We start from the raw sequence: 14432 nt of genomic DNA on the forward strand, positions 1-14432 counted from the left end.
GAATAGCCTCTTCTTTCCCCCCTGACTTGTCTTGGCACACTTGTCAAGAATCATTTACCCATAAGTGTAAGGGCTGTTTTAGACTCTCAGTTCTATAACATTGCTTTGTATGTCTGTTCCTATACCAGTACCACATTGTTTGATTACTGAGCCGTGAGGTAAGTTTTGAAATCAAGAAATATGAGCCTTCCCAACTTTGTTCTTTTTCAAGATTGTTTTGGCTTTTCTAGGTCCCTTGCATATCTGTATGAATTTTAGGATCACCCATTAATGTCTGCAAAAATGACAGCTGGGACTTTGATAGGACTTCTGTTGAATCTGTAGATCAGTTTGGAGAGATTGCCATATAACAGTATTGCCTTCCAATCCATGAACATGGTACATCTTTTTATTTATTTGGGCCTTCTTTAATTTCTGTCAGTGATATTTTATAGTTGTCAGCATACAAATCTTGAACTTCTTTCATTAAATTTATCCCGAGTATTTTATTTTTTGATACTATTGTAAATGGAATTGCTATTTATTTATTTTTTTATTTATTTAGAGGGAGGGAAGGAGAGAGGGAGAAAGGGAGAAAGAGAATCCCAAGCAGGTTCCATGCTGTCAGCACAGAGTCCGACATGGAGCAGGAGCCCACGAACCAGCAGATCATGACCTGAGCCAAAATCAAGAGTTGGACGCTCTACCGACTGAGCCACCCAGGCACCCCTGGGATGGCTCTCTTAATTTCCTTTTCTGTTTCTTCGTTACAAGTGTATAGAAAGAAACACAACTGATTTTTGTATATCGATGTCAGGTTCTGCAACCTTTCATATTGATGTCAGACTCTGTAACCTTGTTGGGCTTATTATTAGTTTTAATTGGGTTTTTTTTTTTGTTGTTTTTTTTTTTTGTTTTTTTTTTTTTGGTTGATTCCTTGGACTGTTTTAAATACAATGAAATGGCATCTGTGAATACAGACAATTTTAATTTTTCCTTTCCAAACTGAATGCCTTCTAATTCTTCTTCTTGCCTAATTGCCCTGACTAGCATCTCTAGTACAATGTTGAATGGTAGTGGCACGAGAGGATATCGTTGTGTGGTTCCTGATCTTACGGGGAAAGTTTGCAGTTTTTTACCATTAAGAATCATTGTAACTGTGGGTTTTTCATAGATGCCCTTTATTGAGTTGGGGAAGTTTCCCTTCATTACTGGTTTGGTGAGTGGTTTTTTGTTTGTTTTTGTTTGTTTGTTTGTTTGTTTTTACCATGAGAGATGGTGAATGTTGTCAAATACTTATTCTGTATCTATTGATATTCAGAGGATTATGTGGTCTTTGTCTTTCATTCATGTATCTGTTTTACTCTCTATAGGAGTTTATTCCATCTTGTTTTACATTTGTTATTTGCTGTTTCTCTCGAATTGTTATGGGAAAGAAGGGAGACATAAGATCTTTTTATTCCTGGGTAAGGAATGGGTATTGAATCTATTTCTCAATTCTTTAAATCTCTGCACAACAGATAAAATGATAAAAGGTTGAAGACTGGCTTCGGTCTTAGACTGGCTAAGATTTTTATTGTATTTAATCCGTGCAGTTGTCATGGCCAGTTCACAGTTGAGTTAGGAGAAGTTGCCATCAGATCCTTCCAGCACAGTGCCCTCACCCCGATTGACTCCCAGCAAGCACTGACTTGATATTGAAGAGTGTTTGCTTCCTAAAAATCAGCAGCACGCCATAAGAGCCATGTGACAAAGAGGTCCTTCCTGGTGTCCACCTTTCTATCCTCTGGTTTGGGGGTACTTGCCTCTTGGTACGAGGACAGTGTTTCCCAAGGGGCCCTGCTGAGTCATGAATTTCCCTGACCCAAAGTGTCAGGGGGAAATATGGATTAAATGGTATGGTGTTCAAGGTTTTGGCCTTTCAAAAAGGATAATGCAAAAGCTCTCCTCCTTAAAAGAGAAAAAATTTTAAATATGATACAGTAGAAAAGGAAAAGAATTACCCATAACCTACCAGACCTTGTTAATTGGTGGTGTCTGTCTTCCTAGAAATCTTCTCTTACGTGTTTTCTTCATGGCTGTGACTTCAGGCCGTATATACATTTTCATGATCTGCTTTCCCGCCTTAACCTTATAAGATACGTATTTTTCATGTTAAAACAAATTCTAGGTAAATAACAACTTTCATGACTACACCTCCTAGAAAATTTAGTTAACCATTACCCTATTGATGGACATGCGGGTGGCCTACAGTTTGGGCTTTCACAAAAATACTGCTGTTTATAACCTTTTTTTTAGGGGCTGGAGTTGGAACATGGTCCTGTCGGTGTTTGTATTTAAAAACGAAGTGGTCCATGTGCTTACTCTCTGCAGACTAGGAATCGGGGGACATCTAGTGACTCTGATTGTTCACTTACATTCTCTGTGCCGACGTCTGTCATCTGTGAAGTTAACCAAATTCCCTCGCAAAAACAGCACTACCACAAAAATTGACCATAATAAAAATATTTCCAAGGCTGGCATAAAGACCCATGTTAACAGCAAGTCGTTGATTTCATTAGAAGGAAGTTCACCGCCGTTTATATATCACAATGAAGGCCTTTTCCCGGACCCTTGTCTGCATCGTGAGCCGTAGCACAAGTGCTCCGTTGTTCCCACAGCCGTAGCCGCTAGGGGAAATGACAACCCTAACTTGTGACCTACAAGGCATTTTGGGTTTTCTTTGGACATACAAAGAAACGAAAGTGAAATTTGTCCAAATTGGTAAGTCTTCCTTTGCGGGTTCAAATTTAGAAACCCAAATCCATGATGAGGATCGTCCTGTTTTATTATCATTTTGTGGTCTGTCAGAAGGGGGCTGGACACTTCCAGAAAGTCCCTTGGTGGAGCTCTGTTTCTAGTCAGAGAAAACGTGTGGTCCTCACGGGTCACCTTGGCTGCTACTAACGTGCAGTCCCAGGGAGCCATCCAGGTAGATCAAATCCAGGCTGGTCAGGACCTGTGGGAACCGTGGCTGGGAGGGCAGTTAATTGAAGGGCAGGCTGTCCACACATAGGTCAGGCTTCCCTCTTCTCTCTGCTTTCGTCCCTTTCCCCATGCCCGGGACCACCATTCTGTCATGATCCCCCTGCCCTGCCCCCAGAGTTGATGCCCTCCTGCTGTCCGTGGTTCATCTGAACTCTCCCCACAACCTGCTCAGGGCTGCCCCACCCCCCTGGGCTGCCGTCTCCTCCACCCGCCCTTTGCCCTTCTCCCAGCAGAACAGACCACTCTGGTCCTTGGTGTGAGGAAAGCAATCCGAGCAGTTCATCTTCCCGCTCACGGTGAGGTGAAAATACAGCCTTTTCGACTCTGCCTCGTTGGTTCGCATGACCTTCACACTCTTTCTCGGTCATTTCTTGTAGGTGTTAAAAAAAAAAAGTACTTCCTCCTCTTTGATGATCTGATTTAAAAGATAGTAATCACAATATTTTTAGCTTTGAATGAGTTTCAGAATCTGTGTCCAGGGCCATCTCTTTTTGCTTCCCAGGAAACCCAAGAGAAGTCCCATAGGTATTCTGGAACCTTCTTCAGGCTTGCCTGTTCTGAGATTTTAGAAATTAGAATAAGGTAAATACTGAGCTCTTCGGATCAGGTTGGCTGAAAGCTATGTAATGCTGCCACATAAAACCGAGGAGTAAAAGGAGTAAAGAGGATAGGAGCCAGATTGAGGCCGTGCAAAGGGATACTTTTTTTTTTGAAGTTTTTTTTATTTTTTTAATTTTTATTTTGGGAGAGAGAGAGACAGAGAGACAGAGAGAGACAAAGAGAATGAGAATGAGCAAGGGAGGGGCAGAGAGAGAGGGGAACAGAGGATCTGAAGCCGGCTCTGTACTGACAGCAGTGAGCCCAATGTGAGGCTCGAACTCACAAACCGTGAGACCATGACCTGAGCCAAAGTCAGAAGCTCAACCAACTGAGCTACCCAGGTGCCCCATATTTTATTCTTAGAGAGAGGGGGAGGGAGAGAATCCCAAGCAGGCTCCGCACTATCAGTGCAGAGTCCGACGTGGGGTTCGAACTCACAAACTGTGAGATCATGACCCGAGCCGAAACCGAGAGTCAGCCGCCCAACCAAATGAGCCACTCAGGCGCCCTGGCATACTTTTTTTTTTTTTTTAATTTAATAAGTCACTTACTTATGTCTAGTAATCAAATAGCATAATAGCAATGATATCTACAGTCAGATGCATTGACTCTGTGGCAAATATTATGAAATTCTAGCACTAAATTCCCTTTATGTGTTCACTCTTTATACTTCCTATTTTGTTGCTCATTTTTGTGCTCCACAACTCGAAAGCTTGGAGTACCTGTGCCCTATACAGTTAGCACACTTTGGGTAGCACCATCTTCTGGCCTCTGGAAGAAGGAAAAAGTTCTTTTTTTAAAGCAAACTGAAAGTCAAGGAGAGGTGTTCTCAGGAAGGTGTGCAAGACCGATCCTGTGTGGGTAGTGTTTTGAAGCAATACCCATGCTGCCTCGATTTCCCCTGACAGATTGGAGCCTGTGGTGCCCGCCAGTGCCCCCTACAGTGTCGTCATTGTTGGCAAGTTGGTCTGCTCACTGGATCTCAGCCTCCTAACGGCAGAGCCCCTGTCCCCAGCACAGCGAGGCCGCTCTCCCCGTCGGGGGCCAGAAGTGTCCCCAGTCCAGTCCTGTTCCCTCTGCTCTCCTGCCACCTTGGCCTGGAGGTGACCCGCACAGAAGCAGAAGCAACCCAGGCTGTATCAGGCTGGCAGGTGGGGGTGGCCTTCGAATGGGACCACGGTTGTCATCAGAGAAGAGGTACGGGAAAAGCCAGAAGCAAAAGTAATTCTGTAGGAAGAGTTCTGCGGTGGCTGTAATGAAGAGGACGCTGATTTGACTGTGCGTGATGCACGTGTCTCTCTGAAGAGAAGCAAAGCCACCTTAGACCGCCACCTAGCCCAGGTCCAAGGAAGGCGGGCCACATTTAGATGGCCATTAGAGCGCCAGGAATGGAATTTAAACACGAGTGTGAACGGGAATAATGAGGTGCCATCACTGTTTTCCAGGTCCTATATTTAATGCCTCCGTGCATTCAGACACACCGTCGGTTATCCGGGGAGATCTGATCAAGCTGTTTTGTATCATCGCTGTTGAAGGAGGAGCGCTGGATCCAGGTATTTCTCTCTGTCTTGCCTCCTGCTCCGTGTTGCTTTCCCTGAATGTGCCTCGTGTCTTCCCACTGTGTTGTGTAGACCTGGAGGCCAGGGATTAGACTCTCTGCTGATCCCAAATTGCCTAGCTCAGGACTTGGTACTCAGTAGGTGTTTAATAAATACTTGTCGATGCAGGCATCTGTGCGTTAGATGATTCCAGACACTGGAACATGAGTTCTCAAGGCAATCAGTGGGCCACTTCCGGGGCCGATTCAAGCTGCTTTGAAACCTACCAGCAGAGTCCAGCCCCTTTCCCTGGTCTTTCATTCATTTATTCATTCAGAGATGCATTGAGCGTCTTCTGTCAACAGGTGCTGGGAATAGAGGAGGCACTAGAACACTCCACGTCTCTTCTCACGGAGCTTGCCACCTGATTAAGGAGACAGAAATCACCATATAACGTAATATCAGGTGGTGTTAAGTCTGTGATGAAATACAGAGCAGAGTAAATGGGGCGAGCGACCAGGTGGTGCTGTTGTTTAAATTCTTGGGAAACCTTTGTAAACCTTTCCTTTGCAAAAAATATTAGCACTGCCAACAGGACGCCTGGGAGCCGTGGGCCATCAGTCTTACACCTGTTCTGCCTGGCCCCCTTCAGCGACCAGTCGGTGTCTTCGCCTGACACTTAGACCCGCAGGGTTTGAAAGGAATCGAGCTCTGCGCAGAGACCACTGGATGCGTGGCCCTGGGGTGGGCACGGGAAGCAGGTTTTCATTCTGTATTCAGGGCAGGTTGTAAGCAACGCGAGGACGGCCTGCAGGGAAACCAGAGTGAACGGCATGATCCCTCTGGCATCGAGCAGCGGAGGCTTGGGTGGCCGCAGGCCCTCCGGCCCGCGGTTCGGGTAGCCACTACTGCAGGGTCAGCAGTTATGTTCCATGAAGGGTTCCGGTGAGAGGTATTTTTGGCCTCGTGGGAGGCCTGCAGCAGTCACCTCTGCAGCAGTCACCTCCGCAGCGAGAGCAGCCGCGGACAGTATGTAAGCAAATGTGCTTGGCTGTGTTCCACCGAAGCTTTATTGACAAAAATAGGTGGTGGGCTGGGTCTGGCCTGCGGGCTGCAGGTTATGGACCCCGGGACTAGCTGGTTAATACCAAATTGGTTCTTGCAGGGAGCCTCAACATGGTTGAGGTTTAGAGGTGGGAGAAAGAAGAATTGGTGAAAAAGAAAAGAAGTCCCTCCAAGCCACCAGTTGGTTAGCTCTGTTCTCAAGGTGCGGGGTAGGGTGCCTCGGTCTCGAATAAGCTGAGATGCGGACTGGGGGGGGGGGGACAGAGTGGGATTCAGAAGTAGAAACGAAAGTGAAAGTAATAGAGGCTGGCAGGAGGAGGGGAGGTGCACCCTTTTCAGCGGTTGGTACCATGTTTACCCTTGAAGCTCGTTTGTGACATGTGCAAAAATAAATCATGTGAATGTTCATTCTCAGCAAATTAATGGGTCCCCGTATATTAATCATGCCCTTAATATAAGAGTCTTTTCCCCCAGGGTAATTACCGAAGCTATAGGTGGCTGTTATCATGCAGATCAGTTTTCCAGAACTTTGCACCCGTGGACGGTGTGGGTGGAAGGTTCTGAATAATTAAGCACACGCTATAATTCAGTTTTTCCTCACGCATCCGATGGGCCGTGAAGGAATTCTCTTTTGGAAAGGACATATCACATACGTGGGCCAAGCGCCAAGGCGCTCTTGTGCCCAGAAGGGGAGGGACGGGGCAGATCGTGTGGCCCTTTAGAGGCAGTGTCTTAGGTCACGCCCTTTAGAAGCAAAGCCCCGAGACAGGTGTGCAAGTGATGAATTGAAGTTGTGCGCCCAGGGAGTGAGGGAGTCCAGCCGGGCAAGGGAAGGAAGCCAGGCAAAGACGTGACTTCAGAACGAGTCTTAGCTCCCCACGGCGAGTTCTGGCGCGTGGGTTGTACCACAGAGTATGGCCTCCTTGAGGTGAGGGACTGGGCTTTTAGATCCCCGCCGTCAGTCAGCCACTGTTCACAGGCTGAACGGTTGGGGAGCAAGGGTGTTTCCTAACCTCCAGGAGGTGGCTTCCATCAGCTGAGGCTGACCCTCGGCAAGAGGGCACGGGTGTGAGAGTGTTAGCAGTCAGCACCGTCAGCAGCTGGTCGGGGCGGGCACCGCGAGCCTCTGCGACAGGCGCGAACGCCCTCCCTGTTAGCACCTGTTTGTGAACCGTGTGTGTCGTACTGTGGAGGTAGGGCTAGTGAGCGCTTCCTACGTGCGAGGTGCTGTTCTAAGCATCTTGCAGACATAGCTAACTTAACCACGGTGAAGCCGTTCATACTCATTTTACAGCCGAGGAAACTGAGCCGCGGGGAATTAAGTCACTCCTCCAGGCCACGTGGCCCTCCAGTACTGGTCCAGCCCGGGAGCCTGGCCCTCCAGGCCGGCCTCAGCTCTGTGAGGCGCGGCGGGACTGGGGCACGAATCGGAGCCCACATAACGGGGACAGCAGTTGTGACTTTGCCTTCGGTAACCGCGCCTGCGTCCGCAGGCGACAGCTGCACTGAGCACGTGACCATGATCCCGGGGGCCCCCTCTGCCCTGGCACCGTGAGGGCGTGAGGATGTTGACAGCACTTCCTCTGCCCCCCCCTTCCCCCGGGGAGTTGGTCTTCTTGGCAAGAGATGACCCACACACTGAGAACAATCTTGATTTTCTGCTCAAGTGCCACAGCGGACGAGGGGGAGGGAAAGCAGGTATTTTGAGCGTTGGCGTGGAGAGCTGTCATCCTGTGGGTAGGGAGCTGAGGTTTGCTCTGGCGCTTAGCATTTTCAGAGCAAGTTGGAAAGGACTTAACCGTGTGGATAATTTTGTACAAAGTCTTGCTTTTGTTTTTTTTTCTTTTAATACGTAAGCACCTGAATACCGTTTGCCTTGACGTAGCGCTATTGGAGGTCACCAGTGTATTTTCGCTCGTGAATAAATGTTACTTTTTGTTTAACAGACGTGGGGTAATTTCACATGTATGCAGAAAGCCTTGTCAAGTGAATTTGAGAGAAAACGGTGTTGGGGGCGCCTGGGTGGCTCAGTCGGTTGAGCGTCCGGCTTCGGCTCAGGTCGTGATCTCACGGTTTGTGGGTTCGAGCCCCGCGTCGGGCTATGTGCTGACAGCTCAGAGCCTGGAGCCTGCTTCGGATTCTGTGTCTCCCTCTCTCTCTGCCCCTCCCCTGCTCACGCTCTGTCTCTCTCTCTCACTGGCTCTGAGAGGTGAATAAACATTTAAACACAGAGAGAGAAAACCGTGTTTGTGGCCTCGTGGTCCTTTCTTGCCTGCTGGATGTGTCCCAGTTCTGACACTGCTGCTCCACTGGGAACGGCCAGAGGAAGAGGTCAGGGGCTCATGGCGTGTGCTCTGACTTCACACCCCGTGAGCATTGCCTCTTGTACCAGTCTTCTTTGTCAGATGCCCATCTTCATTTATTTGACGCTGTTAGAGCCCTCATTTTGCAGGGTACTTTAAGGTTCAGTAGTATTCCTCTCTGGGACTGTTAAGTTGTGTTCAATTTTCTCAGTTTGACGTTTTTTTCCCTCTTGTCTGGAACTTCAGTGCTTCGGCTGGGGAAGAAAAGGACTGAGAACAATAAAATCTAAACTGTTGACACTGAATTGTGTACAGGTCACTTTATGTACCTTTTGTCCTTGACCGTGGTTAGCGGCCTCTGGGTCTGGGTTCTTCTGCCTGAAATGTCAAGGAACACTGCTGTGGGAGACAGTTTGGGGTGCCCGTTGGACTGGGCGGTGGCAGCAGGGTAGAGAGGGCAGATTCTGGGGGCACCTGGGTGGCTCAGTCAGTCAAGCATCCGACTCCTGCTCTCGGATCGTGGGTTCTCGCACCGCATCAGGCTCTGCACTGACAGCAGCCTGCTTGGATTCTCTCTTCCCCCTCTCTGTCTGCCCCTCCCTTGCTCACTCTCCCTTTGCCTTTCTCTCTCAAAATAAATGAATTAAAAAAAAAAAAAAGAGGGCGGAGTCGGGGCGCCTGGGTGGCTCAGCCAGTTAAGTGTCCAAGTTCGGCTCAGGTCACGATCTCACAATTTGTGAGTTCGAGCCCCGCGTCAGGCTCTGTGCTGACAGCTCGGAGCCTGGAACCTGCTTTGGATTCTGTCTCTCTCTCTTTCTGACCCTCCCCTGCTTGTGCTCTGTCTCTCTCAAAACTACATAAATGTAAAAAAAAAAAAAGGCAGAGTCCGCAGCTACGCTCCCTGGGTGAAGCCACACGTTCTCCCGCCCCTGGCTCTGTGACCTCAAATAAGGTATTTGGTCCCGCCGTTGAGCGGGCAGTGTGACAGAGCCGTCATCGTGGGGTCGCGAGGATCCAGTGAGACCCAAGGCATACAGGCCAGCGCTGGCCCCTGGCGAGGTTACGCGCGTGTTAGCCTCATGTGGCGTTTCCGCCCGTTGCGCTGACCCGGGGTTTTGGCGTGGTCTGTAATCCACAGACGACATGGCCTTTGACGTGTCCTGGTTCGCGGTGCACTCCTTCGGTCTGGACAAGGCTCCCGTCCTCCTGTCTTCTCTGGATCGGAAGGGGATTGTGACCACGGCCGAGAGAGACCGGAAGAGCGAGCTCAGCCTGGAGCGTGTCGGCGTGCTGGAATTCTTGCTGCGAGTCCATGGCTCCGAGGACCAGGACTTTGGCAACTACTACTGCTCCGTTACCCCGTGGGTGAGGTCCCCAACAGGCTCCTGGCAGAAGGAGGCAGAGATCTACTCCAAGCCCATCTTTGTGACTGTGAAGATGGATGGTAAGGAGGACGTCCGGTTACGTCTCTGGGCTGTGCGGCGGCTGACAGGGTCAGGTGGCCGCCCTTCGAGGAATGTGCCACCCAGCACCCGGCCCTCTCTCTCTCTGTAGACCTGCCCTGGGCTGGCACGCAGAAGGAGGCCTTGCTGCTACCCCAGGTGTGGCATCGTGTGCCTGAGCCGCCACCGGGAGGTGGTGGTTAGGACTTACCGGAGAGACGTTTGATGGTTTCTCCGAATTCTGTGCAGACCCACTTTCCCTGTCACGGGGCTGGCATGGATTCTGCCAGGCAGAGCCAGAGAACGGCATCGAGGGAGCGGGTTCAGGGCCCCGGGAGAGGCGGTGAGTGGGTTCCTGCCCCTCCTGCCCTCTTGGTTTTGCTTCTTGGAAAAGGGAGGATCCAACTGGTGTCATTAGCATGCAGGGGGTTCTCTCCGGAACCCTGGGACGAGAAGGGGGCTCCCTGCCTTGTTGGCCCACACCGGCCTCCAGAGTCATTCTAACTAGGTGGTCGGAGGGCCCCCTTCCCACCCCTCTGTTCGCCGAGCATCCCAGAGTGGGGGCAGCTGTTCCTGGGCTAATGAGAAACCTGTCTTCTCTGCAAAAACTTCAGAGTACACGTTAATGGGGAAATTCCCCGGAGAGAATTAAAGCCCTGGCGCCTCCGAGGGTTAGGGGAGAGCTTTGAGTGGGTGTCCCTGAGGAGATGTCAGTGTGGGGGAGACTGGAACTGGAGCCCCAGCTTGTCCACAGATGCCTTAGCCTCTGTGGCTGTCTCCTCTGCCGTACGATGGGCTCTTCTGAAAGGTGAGCGACATTAAATGCCAGCTGCCAGCAGGCGTGCTAGCACCCGCGCAAAGAGTGCTGCTGCTTCTGGGAGAAGGGACTTGGGATTTGGGGGTGTGCGGTCCGTACCGTGTCTGTGCATTCCTGAAACTTCGTCATTTATCCCGTTTGCATCGCAGAAATTCCTTGCTTCAAGTTGCTCCATATGAAAAGCCAGATTTCCTGAACAAGGGAGGGAATTATTCACTTTCCTGGATAATCGACTCTAGTGTTACTTAAAATAGCCCCGCTAGTACACTTCAGTTATTCGATGCACAGAATTGATGTATGAACAGTGTTGTGTTTTTTTTTTTTTTTTTTAAGGACGCATCTGCTGCTGAATGTGCGGCGCCCTTATACTGACTTTTAAAAATCAGTCTCCTGCCAAAACCCTAAAAAGCAAGCTGACATTCAGAGACATCAAACGAACGAAATCTTCCTCCCGGTTTTTTGTTTCTCCCCCACAGAACCGGGCGGGGTGTCATGTGCTCACTTTGTGGGCAGATAAGAGGGCTCCTGCCCGGAGCGCTGCGCTAGGTGCTGGGGACAGCTTGAGTGCCAGCTGGGCCCCGCGGGGACACCTGCTTGGGTGGTGAGGGGAGGGGAGGGGAGGGGGCAGGCTTCCCAAAGCCGCCTCCTCGCACCACTGACCGGCATCCCCCTGTTCCTTCCCTCCAGTGCTGAACGCCTTCAAGTACCCGCTGCTGATCGGCGTGGGCCTGTCCACCGTCATCGGGCTCCTGTCCTGCCTCATCGGGTACTGTAGCTCCCACTGGTGCTGTAAGAAGGAGGTCCAGGAGACAAGGCGTGAGCGCCGCCGCCTCATGTCCATGGAAATGGACTAGGCCACGCCGGGGGAGCCGCGACAGGGGCGGTCTAGGAGCGACGGGGCGGGAGGAGGACCGCGATCTTTTTCATGCGCAGTGTGTGACACTAGAAGCCAGTCCTCTCCGATCTCAGGTGGGACCGGGCGCTCTCTCCCCCCCGCATGTCAAGTTCTGAGCGCGGACACGTTTACCAGCCCACGACTCTTCTTCCCACGGCACTTTCTGGTAGAACAATCGCGTGTGTGTGTTCCCGGCTGCGGCTTTTTAATGGTTACCCTTTGTCTAATTTTTTTCTCCTACCGGTTTATAGATCTCTGACCTGTGTGTGTTTGTATGTTTGGTTTCGAGGGGTCGCGGTGAGGAAGGACGGTGGCTCTCAGAGTTCTTTGTCTTAGGTGAGGACAGAGCTGCCCGCCGGAGCCAGCTTCCGTGTCGGGCCCGTGTTAGGAGGGCCGCTAGACGAAGCCGTCCGCCCCGGCCCAGCGACAACACAGACCTGTGCCGCAGGCTCATTCGTGGCTTTGACCACCCTACCCACCCCATATTTTCAGGGGTTTAGACATTTGAAATCTAAACTTGCAGTATGTAACTTCTTACTGAGCCCAAATGCTTTTTTTTTTTCTTTTCCTTTTCCTTTTTTTTTTTTTTTTTTTTTTTTTTGCTTCTCTGCCCCCTTTCCATTTCTTTCGTATTTGCTTTATGTGAGCGTGCTGAAATGGCCCTGGAATCTAGAATTTGGCTCCCCACCAAGCACCTTATCTTGCCACCTTAGCCTTAAGAATGAATATGAAGAAAAATACACAGCCACCTCTTGTCCGGGGCAGTAAGAAGGTCCTCAAGGAAGACGAGGTTGGGGACAAGGGAAGGAGCAGGCCCTCACTCCGATGGTTCTGAGGCCGCCGTGCCTCAGGGGGCCCCAGGGAGCGCAGAAGAGGGTCCTGGGGGGTCAGCTGTCCTCGGCTCGGGCCAGGAGTGTCGGGGGTGCCGGGGCTGTGTCTGGAGGAGGACGCCACCTCAGTCCCCCTCTCCTGCCCTTCGTGGGAGGCGAAGGCCTCGGCCACCGAGGGACACCCACACGTGTACCCCACGTCCTTCGTGGCTGCTTGGCCTCCTTAATGTGAAGGTGTATTGCTGCTTGCAAGACTGACCGACTTCACAGAATCAGAAATTGCCTGGAAGAACCGTGCATTTTCCATGACCTTTTCAGCCCTTCAAGTCGTCGTAAGACCCCCCGCCGGGGGTCAGCGAGCAAGGGTACGCTTTGTGGCATGTTTGCTTTCCTGTTAGGAACACGAAGGAAACCAGCAATTTACTGCCGTGTGAACAGCCTACAAAGTAGATCTGAGAGCAATCCGTTTTGCCCGACTGCTCGTACCCGGAGTAGGACGCGGACCAAAAGAGCTCCTCTGCTCCCCGAGGCATCTGCCCCTGCATAGCACTGGCCTTTCGGAAGCATCCCAGTGGGCTTTCTGAGGCTCACTGGTGAGTCATGCCCCGCATTGCAATCCTCTGCGCTTTCATCCTGGCTCTGACGGATCTCACGCTGCTCTGTCTTCCGAAGGGAAAAAAGATTCGTTTGTTTTGAGCAATAAAGTCCTACAAAATGATGGCCATTCATGTGCGGCTCTTTGTCACAAGGGGCCAGACGAGCCACACTCCCCCGCCCACCGGCTCACCATCGTCCCCGCTGCTTCCCTCCCTGCGCTGCCCACAGCCCACTCTGCCCTTGTCACTGAGTCACCCCCAGGAGGCAGATTGCCACCCCGCTTCCCTTTTTGTCCTGCCCACCTAGGGGACCACTCACGGTAGACGCCGTGTTAACGGTAGTGGCACAAATGAGTTCCAAGCCCAGCACCTGCCCCACCCGAGCACGGGTGACCAGAGGAACAGGAGGAGGCCTTGATGGCACTAGATTCGGGTCTTTTCTACCAGTTGTTTCTTAACTATGCTATCTCAGAGGAGGTGGGTCCCAGGTGATTGTATATACGGGAACGGAAGAGGGAACACACATTCACAGGTGCTACGTTAGGGACACCAGTGCCCTTTGAGTCCACACAGTTATCACCATTAAAAGAAGGTTCAGGATTGTCGTAGTGCAGGCCCTTCTTGGTACAGCAAAGGGTACCTTGCTGTGAGTGTGGCCAGGTGGCCCCAGGTATGCGTTAAAACCATGGATGGGTCACGCCAGACACACGGCAAGTGACAGGTGTTCACATGCTGTGCCTTGTGGTCTCAAACCGCCACTGCTGGGGGTATCGCTCCGTGGCAGAGCATTTGACTGCAAACTGCCACTGCACCTCGAGGCTGGGGTTGCTAAGGCATTGACCCCAACCCCACCCTGTGATCGTGGGGCTGGCCACACTGCCAGTCGCCTAGGGGCTGGTACAGAGGAGGAAGAAATCCCAGGGTGTTGTACCAGGGACCTCACTCCATCCAGGGCCAGAAACTGGCCTGGAATGTGTGTCCTTTTAAATATGTGAGATACACTCTCTTGCTGTACCAAATATGGCTCCCCCCCCCCCCCCGCCCCCAAAGTGCTCTTCTGGAAGGGGGTTCCTGCCAGAGGCACTGGTGTGAACAGAAGAAGAACCTAGCCACAATTCACACAGATGAAATTGCACTTCTTAACAAAAAGAAACTTTATAAACAGTTTGGGTTTGTTTTTTTTTTTTTTTTCCTAATCATAAAAACAGCCCCCAGGAAGAGCCTAAGCTATGTTCAGATAGAAGCCTCAAAATTACTTTCGATTGTTTACTTTATGATGTTTACATAACACTTTTCACTTTTTAAAAAAGAAAAAAGGAAAAAAAAATGCAAACTCTGAC

The 14432-nt window shown here is 50.7% G+C and overlaps 1 protein-coding gene across 1 annotated transcript in view; it reads left to right on the top strand.

The window, feature by feature from the left end:
• PTGFRN (prostaglandin F2 receptor inhibitor) overlaps nucleotides 1-13214 on the top strand; it is an 84753-nt gene extending 71539 nt beyond the window's left edge. Inside the window, exons 7-9 of the mRNA XM_045478804.1 lie at nucleotides 5052-5159; nucleotides 9651-9956; nucleotides 11459-13214. Of these exons, the coding sequence (XP_045334760.1) occupies nucleotides 5052-5159; nucleotides 9651-9956; nucleotides 11459-11625 (581 nt within the window). The 3' untranslated portion in view covers nucleotides 11626-13214. The remainder of the gene's footprint in view (nucleotides 1-5051; nucleotides 5160-9650; nucleotides 9957-11458) is intronic.
• Nucleotides 13215-14432: the final 1218 nt, after the last annotated feature.

The sequence above is a fragment of the Leopardus geoffroyi genome, chromosome C1, assembly GCF_018350155.1.
Source record: "Leopardus geoffroyi isolate Oge1 chromosome C1, O.geoffroyi_Oge1_pat1.0, whole genome shotgun sequence".
NCBI classification, from domain to species: Eukaryota; Metazoa; Chordata; class Mammalia; order Carnivora; family Felidae; genus Leopardus; species Leopardus geoffroyi.